At 36.7% G+C, this 16,341-nt stretch overlaps 2 protein-coding genes across 2 annotated transcripts in view; one reads left to right on the forward strand and one right to left on the reverse strand.

The window, feature by feature from the left end:
* The window catches only part of Cenpp (centromere protein P), a 174,696-nt gene that overhangs the window by 29,620 nt on the left and 128,735 nt on the right, over window positions 1-16,341 (forward strand). The gene's annotated exons all lie outside the window — the stretch shown is intronic.
* Window positions 7-14,889, reverse strand: Ogn (osteoglycin). The gene is made up of 7 exons (XM_051194308.1): window positions 14,758-14,889; window positions 13,510-13,759; window positions 11,426-11,519; window positions 6,283-6,441; window positions 4,245-4,441; window positions 2,648-2,743; window positions 7-910 (listed from the first exon to the last, which is right to left on the reverse strand). Exons 2-7 carry the CDS (start codon window positions 13,684-13,686, stop codon window positions 740-742), a joined length of 894 nt encoding a protein of 297 aa, XP_051050265.1. The 5' UTR covers window positions 13,687-13,759; window positions 14,758-14,889; the 3' UTR covers window positions 7-739.

Genomic DNA, 16,341 nt, shown 5'->3' on the forward strand with positions numbered 1-16,341 from the left:
ATATATTTCATATTTGAGACTCTTTAGAGTGAAAGAATTGTATATTATTTGAGAAGTGGGTAGAATTTTGATTTTTTTTTTCTTACAAAGTTTTTTTTTTTTAAGTAATTTTCTAAAGGCTATGTGACCACAAAGTAGAAAACTGAACTTTTCTAAATTGGTTCTATACAAAAGAGTAAAATTTTACTTTATCTGGAGAATTTTGCCTAGATGTGGCTACCCTTTTTCTTAGGCTAAGTGGGAAATACAGTAGAATAGCTGCCTTAACAGAAAGCAAGCCTCTACTTTGTGGAGAGTGTAGATGAATCATAGAGTCATTGGGAGGTCACTTGGACACTTTTGGCTTTCCACAGTTTTTTGGAACATCTGTCTTACATGCTTTTGAGATACAGTAAATGTTAAGAAAGACAAACAGTTGAAAGTTTCTTGGAATTCTTTTACTTCATTAGTCACGGGAATGGTGAATCTCATGTAAGTGTTTGTATAAAAGCATGCTATTTAGATGGCAGTCTAGTGTAAACTTCAAAGAGTTTTTAGTGCTGTTTAGTTTCATTCACATCATTTTGTTTTGAACTAATAGATTCGATCTGGATTATTTTGTAGTAACATATAAGAATTTTGGACATCTTTGTTTAAACAAAATTCTATCATAGTGAGATAAAATGATAGTATTAAACTGTTTATGTTCCTTTAGACAGTAAGCACACATACTTTAGAATATAAATTGCACTGATGGTGTTTAAAAGTATGATCCTATAGGTAATCTTTTTAAGCAAATAAAACTGTTTGGATGCTTCCCCAGAGCAATTGGATTGCCCTCCAGGCGAATCTCCTCAACACGGTCCCGAATGTAACGAGTGTCATTAGCTTTGCAGAATGTATCATCTGTAATTGAAGATATGCTGTTAAACTGAAAAAGAAAAAGAAAAATACTCAGAACTCTACAACCTTTTCTATATTTATGCAGTAGGATCACACAGTATAATTGCCTAAAATGTAATCATTTTAAAAATAATATTTTAAAAATACTAGTTCATAGTAATGACACTCTCTCTTGCAATCTGAACATATTTTTAACTGCACAGAACTGTTTTGGAATAACAGTCTAGTCATTATTACTCCAAGTTATGTCTATTCAGTCCTGTTTGGAATATAAATAGAAACATGCAAGCTAGAAAAATATCCTGGTCCAACTTGTTAACTCAAAAACTGTACTATGTTTAAATATCCCTTAAAGAGGTGAAAAGGAATAAGTTAAGATTCTTGTGATGCTGAGATATTAACTTCTGCTCCTTCTCATTTTTCTTCACTTATCCAATTCCCACTCGACGCTGTCCTATACAACAAGTTAAAACGTCTCCAAAAGCACATGTCCACCACTTAATTGGAGAAAGAATAATAAATCAAAAATTGGAGTTCACTATTTGAGGAAAGAAACATAAATCAGTGGTCTTCAAATCTGTGTTCAGAGTAACTAGGAGATTCATAGCACCTTGTGTCAGTTGCTGGCAGATTACCCAGGTTGTTTAGCCTCCATTATTCTGTCTCTTTCCCTTCACCCTCTCTCTACCACACTACAGAAGGCTCAAGAGGAATCCTGGGTCCTAGAAGCCACCATGGATTTTAGCATAAAGAAATTGAACTTGGGATTTCTTGGATATTAGGAGTGTCTTTAGTTGTTATGATTTCCCTCCTTCAGAATTTCAAATCATAATAATGTAACTCCTAGTGACCACTCTAGAAAACTGAAATATATGACAAGATTTTAACACACATGCTTGGTACTGTACCTGCAATGAAAATAGTGTTGTCAGGCTGAATCGAGAACTTACGGGGTCTCTGTAGACTTAGCAGTATCAGAATTGAATTTTAGAATACTCAGCTGGTGTTGGAGAATTGTTTAATATTTAGAAAACACTACACATGTGTTCCAAGGAGTGTCGGAGCAAAGATGCTCACCTCTCTTGAATTTGGCCTGTTAGAACAGACCACATAATTCCTACTACTGTGGTTATGGTTCTTATATATGTCTCAGTTCTGCTTGGTTATTTAGTGTGCCTGTTGTTTTCTTCATTGTCTTTATTGTGGTCACCATCAAGGAAATCCCCTCTTCTGGGGATGGCAAAACAAAAATACAAAACACCACATAGGCATCCCAGTCTTTGTGATCATGCTCTGTGGTTTTGCCTCCAACATGTACCTCAGGTCCAAGACTTCCAGTTATATAGACAGTGACAGTGACTGTCTGTTACCCACCCCTTCCTCACTTCAGTCAGTTTCAGCCTGAGAAATAAGGAGCTGAAGAATATCTTGAATAAAAATTTGAAAATGTAAATGCTCAGTGACAGAACAGCTTTCTGCTTTGTGTAAGGCCTTGTATTCAGTTCTCACCATTAACTTAAAACCACAACTGACTGACTGGGAAATGTATGACTAAAAGTATGCTCTGCTTAAGAACAGACTTTATACTTTCTAGACTGGTCTACTTAGTGTACTCCGGATTGGACCTGCAATTCGTATATAGGCATTAAATGATCGAACTGCTCTAGTGATGTAACTATAATTGACATATAAAGTACTTTCTCGATGAGTAATAAAAAAATGGCCCCATAGTTAACTGAAGTTATTGTGCAAAGAACAGTTGTACCTGGAGGTGAATTACACGTAGACTTTCTGGTAAATTAGGAGGCACAGATTCCAGATCATTATGGTCCAAATAGAGGAAAGAGAGCTTATTCAGTTTCTGTAAAGAAAATTGTAAATGTCACTGAGGTTTATGCATTCTTCACATTATTCAAATAACGTATACTTTAAAAACAATATTGATGTAAGCACATTTCAATAGTATCAATATTGGCAGCTTGTTTTGATTGTTATTGGTTTTGGGCCTCATAAGTAGTGTCTTTGTTTTTTTAAGACATTTGATATCTAACAAAGCTCTAATGCATACTCCATATTTCTCTGATCATTCATCTCATACTCTAATACTCAGCCCTTAATATTTGTCTAGGAAGCATCTGTGAGTAAGATCAGTGGTTTAATCCTTCAAGTTTTTTGAGAGTATTGAGCTTTCCATTGGGAGTGCGGGGGAGGCTGCTCCTAAGACATGGTGCTTATCAAGATGCTGCTTTCCCAAAGTAATTTGTCAGACATATAATTTAACATGACGTGTTTTCCCACAGGTGATTTATGCTGGAATATTCGTTATCATTAGTAACTTACTACTATGTATGATTGTATGCTATGGTTTCAGGATATGATTTCTTTTGACATTACTCCTAATCTTTGTATGCATCCTGTGCTATGTCATATTTTATGGGGGGAGGGAATTCTCTTCAGCTTCCCAAATGTTGGGATTACAACTACTATACACCACTTGTTTATTCTTTCCTATGCTATTATTTCAAACTTTTCTCTTTTTCTCAATTTTAAAATACGTGTGTGCACGCGTGCACGTTCGTTCATATGCATAAGCCATAGTGCACATATAGGAAGTTAGAGAACAACTCACAGCAGTTGTTTGACCTCTGGGGATCGAACTCAGATTGTCAAGCTTGACAACAAGCACCCTTACCTCCTGACCCATCTCCCTGCTGCTCAATTCTTTTTTTAAACATTCTGCCTTTACACCATATGGACACCAACCACTTTTCCAGTACTGCTTTTATATGATTATGGTGATATGATTTTACTAGTGGTTATTACAATGCTAAGGCATTAAATAAAGTAGACAATTTCATCATTTTCATGTCAACTTTCCCAATATCCCTTTTGTAAAATCCAAAATATTTAAACCTTTCTTTCTCTTTCTCTGTCTCTTCATCTTCCTTCCTCTCTCCCTCTCTCCCTCTCTCCCTCTCTCCCTCCCTCCCTCCCTCCCTTCCTTCCTTCCTTTGTTTCTTCCTTCCTCCCTTCCTTCTTTGCTTCCTTCTTCCTTCCTATTTCTGAAATGGGTATGATCATCCTACCTTACCCAGGCTGGCCTTTGCCTACTGGTCTTAAGCAATCCTTATACCTTACCTTTCCAAGTAGCTTTGACTACAAGGACTTATACTATGTCCTGTTCTAAACATTCTGTGACCTGCTAGTAATTCAAAGACTAGCCTACTTAATTTCTTTAGATTACAAAATTAAATTTTGAAAATTGTGTGTATACATGTGTGTGCAGAGGTCAGAGGCTTGCTCTGGGGAGTCACTTTTCCCCTTCTAGCTTGTTGTGTTCAGTCATGCTATGGAATACTTACTTTGAATGTGTTTGCTTTAATGGTCTTGATTTTGTTATGTTTAGCATTAAGTAAAGTAAGCTTTGGAGGAAGCACTGGAAGCCTTAGTAGTTGGTTTTCAGCAAGTGTAAGCTCTTCTAACAGAGACAGTTTTGAAAAAGTACCATCTTCTATGTCTTCTATCAAATTTCCCGTAAAATCAAGTCTTCTTAAGTTAGCTTGACAGAAATAAATACAAATACAAGTTAAAATCCCATTGTGTAGACTGGAGAAAAGCATTTAAGAGATCACTCAAGGTCCTAAGTTTCTGTTCAGAGGCCAGCATAGTATTTGCAGTTAGTAATTCAGTCAAGTTCATCTTGCAGTGTTGGTAATCTAACTTACAGCCTGGGACTGGAATTCCAGCTGTGCTTTCTTGTGGTGCTGGAGATTTAACCTCGGGCTTGATGCTTGTGGGCAAGCACTCTACCACTGATCTCCAGTCACAAGTCCATAAGTAATGTTTTGTTGAACATTGAGTGTTTCTGTGTCTAACAATGATGACTTTTCTTACTGTGGTCCTAGAATGTATGATTCAGAAGGAATATTGTGGGTTACATTGTATTGATTAGTCTCTACCTTCTTACTTAATAATAAGACAAAAATGTTCCCTGATTTGTTAACATGGTGCAGACTGAGAGATTGAGATATATTCACTTGGTCGTTTGTCTTTTTCTCTCTTCCCTCAGCGGGTATGGAATAGCTGAGATGGTTAGGACATAGTTTTTCATTCATAGTAGTGGTTTTCTAAAGAGTGGCCGCAACGCTGAACTAGTGAATGCAGAGCCCTTGCTTCTAGGAAAGTCCCAGAGGCAGGTGCTTATGGGCTCTGATCCAGCAGCTTAATATACTCTTTGGATTCATGAACATTGGTATAACTCAGACTTGTGTAACACTTGTGTTTTCTGCATAGGCTCATCATTGCTGCCTGCATTTAGATGGCACTTAAGCACTATAATTGTTGCTATTTCAACTAACATTTCCAAAATAAAGCAAAAAACGTGAAAAACAAGATGCTAGATGTGCTACATTTTATGACAACTAAAAGTAGAGCATTGCCGTGTTACACCTTAGCTAGAAATATGTATTTTGAATAACTCAGTTATGTTGTTGTTGCTCTGGGAATTTCTTCTCATGATCATAAATGTGTTAGAAATTGAACCCATGGCTTCATATGTGTTAGGCAGGTGCTCTAGCACAAAACTACAAATCCAGAAAAGTGAATTTGTCAATATGGGATCTACAAAATATAAAGAGAACTAACTGCCCTTCAGCCTGCTACCTAGACTTCTTAGTGGCAGCATGAGTCCAGTTAGGCTTAATCTCATAAATGTAGAGTTGGAAAAGCTGGGTTTGTGACACAGTGGATAGGAAGCAGTTGCCTGTTTTTGCTGGGGGTGGAGCAAATCTTGGACTTAATTGTTGCACTCCTAATAAATAAGAAAATAAAATGTAGTAAAGCCAGTGTGATTCTTGGTTGTGGTTTTCTTCAGGAACACTTGATCTAGGAATCTAGAAAACTGGCAAGGAATGAGTAATCTGGGACTGGGACTTGCTGTTGCAGAACAGGGCATTAGTAGTATGCTGACCACAACACCTTAGTTCAGTGAAAGTTTGTTAGAAAGCCCCAAAGCTGATTGCTGATGATCTGGCGAAGAGTTAAACACCACTGTTTTAGAACTGTTTCCATCGAATCATCTATAGAGTATGGTTGTTTTTATGGTAGTATTTTAAAAAGTTGTCTCACAGATATTTCTAAAGATTTTTAGTTATGTGTACATGTACTTGTCTCTGTACGGGTAAGTGCAGGTGCCTGTGGAGTCCAGACAATAGTATCAGACCCTCTGGAGCTGGAGTTACAGGTAGTTATGAGCCACCTGATAGGGTTCTGGGCATCAAACTGAAAGAGCAGCAAACATTCTTAAACACTGAGCCATTTCTCCATCATCATCTCCAGACAGATTAATAGCTATCAAGTGAAAAATACACAGAAATTTATGCTTTTAAATTTTAAACTTACGCATATCTGCAAAATCTTTGGCGGTCAGCTTTTTAATTTTGTTGAATCGTGCATAAAGATAAGCTGATTCCTTTGGCAATGGTGGTACAGCATCGATGTCAACTTCTTCACAGTAGACAGAGCCACTTAAACAGACACACAGCAGGCATGTGGGCATTTCTAAATCAGGAGACAAAATCGTAGGCATAAACTAATTTGAAAATGTTTGTCATCTGATAGTAAAATTATTGTTATAGTGAATGCTGTGATTTGAAAAGGCATTTTACTGAATCATTAGGAAAGATGGTTGTGGCAACCAACAACCTGTATTGTACTTAATAATCCACCAGATTTTACTTCCCACTATAATGAACATATCTTATCACTTTATTCTTATTGTATGTGTGTAAATTTGTGGGTGCATGCATACCACAGCAGGTTTGTGGAGCTCAGAGGACAGGCTGTAGGAGACAGTTCTCTCCTTCTACCTTGTGGATTGAACTCAAGTTGTCCGGCTTGGCAACAAGTGCCTTTGCCTACTGAGCCATCTGGCTGGCCCTCTTTTTAGTTTCTGTTTTTGCTGTGGTTGTGTACTTGTTGACCTAATGGAAGACTACATTTCCTCATTTGAATGAAAAAAAAAAATAAAAGGAATCTACAGTATAGCATTTAAGGATCAATTTTACAAGTTTGATGTGTTGAAAACATTTTTTCAAATAGATGACAGTAATTAATAACTTTAAAAAGCCCAAGTGAGCCAGGCTGTGGTGGCTCTTGAGAGGCAGAGGCAGGCGGATCTCTGTGACTTTGAGGCCATCCTGGTTTACAGAGCAAGTTCCAGGACTGCTAGGGCTACATAGAGAAACCCTGTCTTGAAAGAAAAAAAAAAAAAAATTGCAGTGAAAGGAACAAACCATTGAAAATCAGTGATTGCTGAAGTGTTATGAGCCTACCTCCAAATCACACTTGGAGTGTCTTTACTTGGGCTCTTATTTAGATGCCTAGAGTACTTCGTTGGTTGGTCTTCCCTCCTACACTCCTCTTATCCCTCCCTTACTCCCCCACGCCATCCCTCCTATCTTTTATTGTTTGAAAAGTATAGGGCCTAATGAGCTGTGATGGCGCACGCCTTTAATGCCAGCACTTGGGAGACAGAGGCAGGCAGATTTCTGTGAGTTCGACACCAGCCTGGTCTACAAGAGCTAGTTCCAGGACAGCCTCCAATGCCACAGAGAAACCCTATTTTGAAAAAAGAAAGGAAAATAAGAAAAGTACAGGGTTTTCTCTCTAGGGTTGGCAGTAATGGGAACATGGACCTAGCTGACCTTGGACTGGAACCATGACTTAAATCTTTCCTGTCTGGTGTTTGTCCTACTGATGAAAACGCTAAGAGTCTTTTTAAGGGCTCTGCGTACATCCCATCCTTCTCTCTGTTCCCCTCCCTCTCCCTCTCCCTCTCCCTTTTTCCTCCTTTTGGCCCCCTCCCCCTCTTTTCTTTCTCCTCTCTCTTGCTGCTCCTGTCTCCAGAGACTGGTCTCCCTCTTCCCTCTTCCATTTCTCTAATTAAAAAATAAAAAAGTCTTTTTAATTCTAGCCATTCAGATAATATATATTGTGTGGTATCTTAATTGTTTCAATTTGCATTTTCCTATCAATATGTGATTTCCACAAAGTATCTATTGTATGTTTTTTTTTCCTTTTTTCTATTAGGTTTTTTTATTATTATTGAATTGTAAACATATATTTTAACTTGTTTCTTAGATTTGCAGTTTGTTTTGCCCAGTTGTAACTTGTCTGTTTTCTTGTGAGTATCTTTGAAGTACAAATGTTTAAAATTTTAGTCAATAATTTATGCCCCTGTAGTTTATGTATCCCTGTTGTATTGAAGAAATATTTGCTAACCACTCTAATAGTCAGCCTTCTTTGCTATGACAAAATACCTGAGATAATCAAGTTTAAAGGCGGGGCTTTTGGGCTCGGTTTAAAAGGTTTTAGACCACGATCAGTTGGCTTCATTGACATTTGGCCATAGCACACACAATAAATAAATGTAAATCTAAAAGTTGCCATAATCAGCTTCTGGGATCCACCCTCAGCTGGGGTTCAGGTCTTTGAGGCCGGGAAGGGGTGTCCAGTGTAAGGAAAACTTCTGACCACCAAGTGGATTGCACTCCAGAGGCTTGCACTGTCTTCATACTTAAACTGAATTTTTCTTACTAGGGTTATATGAACACCTTTATTATTGGCTCCTATTTTTCGATTTGAGGGCATCACCCTACATGTGGAGTGAGGGGGGGATGGGATGGGAGGGTGATCGGGGTGCATGTGAGGGTGGGAGAGAGGGAAAGTTGGAGGGAAACAGAGGGAACTGGGATTGATATGTAAAATAAAAATAAAATAATAATAAAAAGAAGTATATCATATTTTAAGGAATACACCATAATCATGACAGTCCCCATTATCCTCCTTTATTCTTCCCCAGACACTCCTTTCCAACCTTTCTGTAGCCTTATTCTAGACAGAGAGATCAGCATTTTTGCAGTCTTAACTAAGTACTGAGCCAGACACATCCTGTTCTGGCAGCAATTATGTCAGCTGGCAACTACTTGTGGTTACCGAGTTAAAAAGTAATAGACATGAGCACAATGCTTTAAAGACAATAATGTTCAAACCCAAACAATTCTTCTATGTCTGCAAGATATATTTTTATACAGTTCCCTTTTCTACAAGAGAGTGCCATGTCTTAATCTCTCTGTAAAAGGCAGACTTTGACAAAGCGTTCCTTTCCTACCTCATTATACCATACTTCTCCCACCAATATACACTCCTGTGTATGGTAAAGATGGATCTATCTGTTCCCACATTTTGCGTTGTATTTTTTCTTTTGGGACATATTAGATGCTACCAGTGATTCCATGCTTGGTTTCCAGGGAACTTACACTCAACAGTTGGCACTATGTGTATTCTGAGGGTTCCCCCCCCCCATTCTGTGTATGCATGCCTTACTCTCCTTTCCAGAGCTGTGAAACATGGTTAATATTCCAAGTATTGTTTTCTCATATTACCTAATTGTTTTTATTGAGTCAGAAAAATTCTCAGGATTAGGAGTTGTATTTAGTAATTCTAGATAAGAGATTTGAGAAGCATTAACCCCCTGTTGGATATTAGGGGGAAATATTCGAGACAGGACACAATGTCCAGGGGAAATTACTTCTATTGACAAAGTAAAACTAAAGCTTGTCCAAAGAATTAACAACAGAATGAGGGAACAAAAAAACCTGCAAGCTGTACAAGTTTTGCAAATTCCTATGCTGTCCCCTGGACTACTTTGCTTGCCAAGTAAGAGTCCGTTTCCATAGGTGCCTTACTTACCCCAAGGAAATGGACAGGTAGTCATATGCTGGTTCAAGACTAGGCTGCATGGCTCCCAACAATGAGCTGGGATCAAACCTTAAATACATGAGCTTTTAGGAAGGCATTTAAGATCGAAAACTTAGCAGTCATTGCAGTGTTATCCTTTGTTCTAGAACTTGTTAAAAGAAATATGAACATCTTGACTTAACTTTTTAAATACTCATTTTATGTTTTACTTGTATGCATGTATGTGTACCACATGTGTGCTTGGTGTCTAAAAAGTCAGAAGAGGACTTTAGACCTCTCTGGGCACTGAAATTACAGATGTTTTCAGGCTACATTGTGGGCACTAGCAATTGAACCTGGGTCTTGTGCCCCTGAGCCATCTCTCCAGACCCTTGAGTTAACTTTTAAATATGATATCAGGAATAGGCAAGATTCTTTATTCTTTTGGTGTTTTCAATATGCCTTTTGGAAAAGTTTACTTTTTCTTCATTGAATTATAAATACCCTGTCAGCAACCACTTGGCCATATAATAAAAGCCTATTTCTATACACTGGTATGTTCTCTTAATCTTGTCATTACATTTATTTATTTTGAGGGTATGTATGTGCCATGATATGCTTATAGAGGTCAGAGAACAACTAGAAGGAAGGAGTCTCATGGACTAGTATCCTCAACTTGTTAAACATGATATCTTTGGTCTGGTACTGTTTAGTGTTTCCACAGCTATTTTTCTTTCTTTCTTTTTTTTTTTTTTTTTTTTTTTTTCCTTAAAATACCTATAAGTACTTTAGAATCCACTCTCCTTGCATTATCAAAAATTTGGTAATTTTAGTGGGGTTGTCTACATTTTCTGAATTTAGAGATTAATGATGTCTTCATGATATTGAGTCATCCTGTGCAAGACAATCATGTCTTTCCAATTATTCAAGTCTAATTTTACTAAAATACTTGCCAGATTTTTAGAGTGTCTTTTCTGTTCAGGTTCATTTTAGTTTTACTGTAGCAAAATAGGAATTGGTATTGGTGGGTTTATTCATTGTTTCATATGGAACCAGGTTATGGTACTTAACAAAAGTAAATCAAATATAAGAACTATGAAGTATGGCTTATAGTTTGTTATTTTACAGTAATTTTTCTGTTATTTCTATTGAAATAGACATTGTAGGTACTTACGTAGAGTCGGGTTCTTTCTCGTTTGCGTTTTTCTTTCTTTCTTGCTGCCTTTTAAAGTACAATACTTTTTAAAGGAGTCATATAAACACTCTACCAGCACAGCTTCTGTGAGTTTCTCCAAGATAATAATTAATTGTGTTATATTGATTATAAGTCTGTGGTTGTTTTTGAAAAATAATCTTTAAATCTTTCTTGAATAGGTTTGTTTTTTGAGACAAGGCCTGTTATGTGGCCTTTGCTAGCCTGAAACTTGCTATGTAGTCAGGATGACTTAGAACTCACTGAGATCTGTCTGCCTTTGTCTCCCAAGTGCTGGGATTATTAAAGGTTTATGTCACCATGCTAGGCTTTTGGATTGTTTTTTTTTTGGGGGGGGGGAGACAGAAACATATGTTTTCTAAAGGATAGGTTTAGGTAAAAGTACTGGATGTTCTTGAATGTTCTAGTCCACAGTTTTCACTCATAGTATAAAATGGTAAGTGATGAGCACTTCCCATATAGCTATGACTTTACCACTGAAAATGAAATTTCAGTTTATATATCTTGAGACAATTTTGATTACTGTAAGGAATAAAATAAGTATTTTTAAGAGTTGCGTTTCAAAAATATTAAATCATTGTTCATACTTACCATCATTTTCTTTCTTGGTGGGTAATGATGGTACAACCTCATCTTTTTGTAACTGAAGACTTTTCTCATCAGGAATTATCATAGTTTCCTTTTCCTATTATAAAGTTAGAAGTTTGTTATCAGGTGTAATAAGACAAGAGTCTGACTGTAAGCTGGAAGGATCACAAACACATAGTCACAGTTGGTATTTCATCAAGATTTTGTTTTATGTGTGTATTGTGTGTATATATAAGTATGTGTATATATGTATTTCTCTCTCTGTGTGTGTGTGTGTGTGTGTGTGTGTGTGTGTGTGTCATACATATTAGACAAAGGACAACTTTTAGAAGTCAGTTCTCTCCACCATGTGAGCCCAGGGGTTCTATGGCTGCAAGAGACTTTTATGTGACAAACTATCTCAGCACTCTGTTAAGATTTTATACATAATTCCATTTCATTATTCATTAAATCATGCTGATATGGATTCCCGAGTAAAAGAAACAGCTTTTTTTTTTTTTAATTGTTTCCATTGACTATATTGAATTTCTAAATGTTAACTTAGGAGATAATTCTCTGGATGGGATTGAAAGTTTTTCTAATGTGGAGCTACCCTTATACTTCTTTATGTGAACTATTTTCCTGTCAGTGTCCATCCTTCTGAGCACAACAGTACAGCTAGGGAATGTACATTCTTTCCTGACCTGGGTGCCTTCCTGCCTTGGCCTTAGGATGGGTCCCTTTATTCTAGCCTCTTCACCTGATCAAGCCACTGGTGTAGGCTTGTTAACACTATATAACTGTGGATTATCATTTCACCTCTGTCCTCTTTTCAGAGAGTGTGTTTTCTGCTAGTAAACTATAGCTTATTATATGGGGTATTGTTTACTCTACACCCCCACCCCTAGTTCCATGGTATCTCAGTGAACTCCTGACATTGCCCTTAGCCCTCATGTCCCTGTCTGTGTGCTGCCTAAACATCACTCTTCCCTGTTGAGTCCTCCGCTTCACACATTTATACTGATGGAAAACTGCTTAAAATTCCATGTAGTTAAGCAGAAAGCATTAAGGTTCAAGGAATTTTGAAAGTATCCTGGAGTTGGTTGATAGACTCAGATCATTCCAGTGAGACAATAGATTATAAACTTTTTTGTTTTGTTTGCTTTTTAATTTGAAGCTGTTGCTACAGGTACCTGTCTATTTTGTCTTAACCATAGGTAGAAATAACACCAGCATCTTAACTCGTTCCTTCAGAGAAAAGAAACTGTGACCTTAACATTTGCTCATTGTGAGTTAAGAGGGGAAAAAGCGTTTGGACTGGTTAGTCTTAAAATCTTCACTATTTGATTTGTAGTAAAAAGAACTTTTAAAGTAATGAATATTTGTATCTGACTCTAAGTTTCCGGTGTATGTGTGCATCACACACAGGGGGCAGAATATAGTCTTATGCTTTATTAACCTTCTCCTCCCCCCCCCCCGTACTTCTGTATGCCCCTCTCAAAAAACAAAACAAAACAAACAAACAAAAAGACCCACAAGTAATATCTTTGCTCTGATGGTTTGAGATGAGTGATTGTGATATAAAAGCCATAACTCAGTGACATGTCATTACAGATCTTTGGTATAAATTGGTGGAGTCTAAACTGTTAAATGTGATTAAAAATGAATCCCCATAAGTAGTTTTTCATTTGTTGGTACTCTATGTAATTGGCATGCACAACCCTAAGTATTCTTGTATTTTCTTTGTTGGACTGTATTTTTCTGAATTCCATAAACATAAACTGAAAATTTATCTTCTCTTAATTTACCTTTGAGGCAATATAACATGCAACTATAGGACATTATGTAGCATTATTTAACATAAATTGCAGCTATCAGATCATCTTGAAGTCTAATGTCTTATATTTTAATTTTAATTTCTCTAGGTACTTTTTACCATTTGGTACTACCTATTAATTCAGGAATAATGCATATTTGAAAAATATAATCACATTAAATCTTAAAATGCCTCTCCCCTCCTTATCGTATTAAACATTAAAATTAAGGGAAATACATGCATTTAAATAGATATCATTTTAGAATATAAATTTAAAGTACAAATAAAATACCTTCATATTTTTTCCATGCAGGTATTTATCTTCATAGTCCTGGCTAAATTTGCTTTCTTCAAAATTATCTGTTCCATACTCATAATTAATGTGTGAGTCCAGCAGCAGGGTTTGTGGTGCTGGCTGTGTCAGAGGCACGAACAGTAGCAGGAGAAGTGTAGAATGCACAGTCTTCATTTCCACAAACTCAAGGTGACTGGAAGTTAGTAAACTAGTGACCTGATGGCCGTGGAACGGAACTCTTTTCCCCCTGGAAACAAGGACGCAGACTATCGAAGCAATATTTAAAGCTTGGAGGATATTTTGGCACGGTGTATGCAGTAAGGGCTAGAGAACAAACTATTTAACCCTTAGTGATCCTCAATTAGATACTAACAGTTTTTTATGTACCAGTAAAGATTCTGAAAACTTCAGAAAGTATTTTATTTCTTAACCTATCAAAAATTTAAGAACTGTTGCTAAGTTTACTAACAGTCAAATGCCTTGAATAGGGATAGTTGTATGCAGTCAAAGTCTTCTTGGGATACCTGCAGTATAAATGGTTAACACAAAGATCCATGATCCTGTGTCATGTGGACTTAAAAATATCATATTTCAACATTGCAGCTTTAAAGGAATTCTTGATTCATATGGATGAAAAAAAAAAGCAGTTCTTAAAAAAGGATTAAAACTTAAACCTTAAGTTTAACTTCATAGAAAGTAGACAGCACTTTTAAATGATGCATAATATAGGAAAAATCATTTAATTTCTCTAGTTTTATAAATTTAACAGGTTAACACTAGTTTTAGTTAATAATCTTGATTTTTTTTTTTAAGCTTAAACTATGAAAAGTACAACAATACCACTGCAGACTAGGGTAATTTAAAACTTTAAGGGAGGAACTTTGGAGATTGTACTGGAAAGATTTTTTGAGGCTCACCAGTGAATTTTAACTGCTGAGTACATGTTTCAGACAATTTAAAACTACAGTCAGAATCACTTAGAGATGCTGATGCTGCAGTAGCGATGCCAGTTTGTCAAATATCCAGTGGTGAAATTTCAAAATAAAATGGGTTTGTAACTTTTTCTGCTTCCAGTTCTTATCTACATCCATGTTAAAGTTATAAAATGACATATGAAAGTATTCTTGAAAATTAATTGTTCAGAGAAAATGAAACTTACACTACAGATGACTTACATTTATTAAGACTTTCATAATCACTCTTTAACACACATTATATAAATTAATTTGTGGAAAAGAAGCCTACCGTAGTCACTGGTAAAGTCCTGTGTGGTTTTCCTCAATAGGTGTTCATGCCTGCACATTAGTCCCAAGTGGGAGGGTGAAGGAGCAAAGCTGTGGGATGGTTTCTAAGTGCTGAGTAAAGTTTCAGGGCCCAACAGCTTAAATTCCATGTGGTGGATATCTTTGCCAGCATTCCTTCTCTGGGGTGAAATACAGGGTGTCACGCGGGAGAATGTGCTGAAGATGTTTGGATCTGCGGCACCAGAGCTGCTGCAACGTACTGAAGTCTGGATCTCTTTTACCTTGTATATTGAGCCCGAACCTTTTAGTGAATATTAATTTATAAAAATGACATTTTTTAAATCATGCTTTTATTTTTGTGCTTTTTCTGGTATATAAAATACTCTTTTGGATGAAATTGAATACCAAACCAAACATAGACTTCATTATTAATTTAATGAGAACTAAGAATTTTGTTCCCACACTATAACTAATACATTAGAAATTTAATGAAAAGCCCGTTTTAACCCAAATTAGTCTGAACTTTTGTCCTGTAGTTTTTAATTCTTTTATTTTAGTTCATAAGAGTGGGTAAATAGTCAGGCATAGTGGTGTACACCTTTAATACCAGCACTTGTGAGGCAGAGACAAGCGATGTTATATCTGTGAGTTTGAGGCTAGCAGAGTCTATACAGTGAGTAGTACCCTGTGTTCTGGACTGAGTTCCACAGTCCAGGACACCCAGAGTTACAGAATGAAACCCTTCTTGAAACAAACAAACAAACAAACAAACAAAACAGTGTGATACAGTTTTTAAAAAGAAGTTTGATTTTATAATTTTATAATAGCAAAAATATTTACTGATGAAACCTTATATTAAATTTGATTTTGAAAAAACTAGTGGCTGAGTGTTGTAACACAATTAATAAAAACCCAGGGACAGATAATGGGTCCCAAGCTTCAAGTTGAAGATCAGAAAAGCAAAGCAGCCAAGCCCTACCTCTACCAATGCTCAGACTTATTGCATCTCCAAACTACACTGCCCTCCTCAGACTGCAATCCTAGACTACTGTCTCTCCTCAACGTAGCTAGAGACTAATTCTCCCTTTATACCTCTCAAACCCTGGGATTAAAGGTGTGTGATCCCAAGTACTGAGATCAACTTTGTGTGAGCTGTTTCTCTTTAGTACTGGATCAATTCCATGTAGCTCAGTGTGGCCTTGAACTAACAGATCCATCTGCTTGTCTCTTGAATCCTGAGATTAAAAGTGTGTGCTACCACCGCCTGACTCTTTGGCTAGCTAGAATGACTGCTCGGATTAAAGGTGTGTATCACTATTGCCTGGCTGTATGACTTGTGGCTACCCTTGCTGTCTGTGCCCTCAGGCAAGCTTTAATAAATCATAAATAACATATCACCACACAGTGCACACTTTTAATCCCAGCTCTTGGAAGGCAGAGGCAGGAAGAGATCTCTGTTAGTCTGTTCTACACTACAAGTTCCAGGCCATCCAGAGCTACAAAGTGAGACCATGTCTTAAGAAAACAAAACTATAAAACAGTAGTGTAGATACATGTACACATTCTTTAAAGATTTACCTTTAAA

This window comes from Phodopus roborovskii, unplaced genomic scaffold, assembly GCF_943737965.1.
Source record: "Phodopus roborovskii unplaced genomic scaffold, PHOROB, whole genome shotgun sequence".
In the NCBI taxonomy this organism is placed as follows: domain Eukaryota; kingdom Metazoa; phylum Chordata; class Mammalia; order Rodentia; family Cricetidae; genus Phodopus; species Phodopus roborovskii.

Coding starts and splice junctions, on each gene's coding strand:
- Ogn (XM_051194308.1), bottom strand. CDS start 13,686: ATGAAGACTGTGCATTCTACACTTCTCCTGCTACTGTTCGTGCCTCTG. Junction 4,442..6,282: donor CAAAGATTTTGCAGATATGC/GTAAGTTTAAAA, acceptor ATTTCTGTCAAG/CTAACTTAAGAAGACTTGAT. Junction 911..2,647: donor TACGTGTAATTCACCTCCAG/GTACAACTGTTC, acceptor TTTCTTTTTCAG/TTTAACAGCATATCTTCAAT.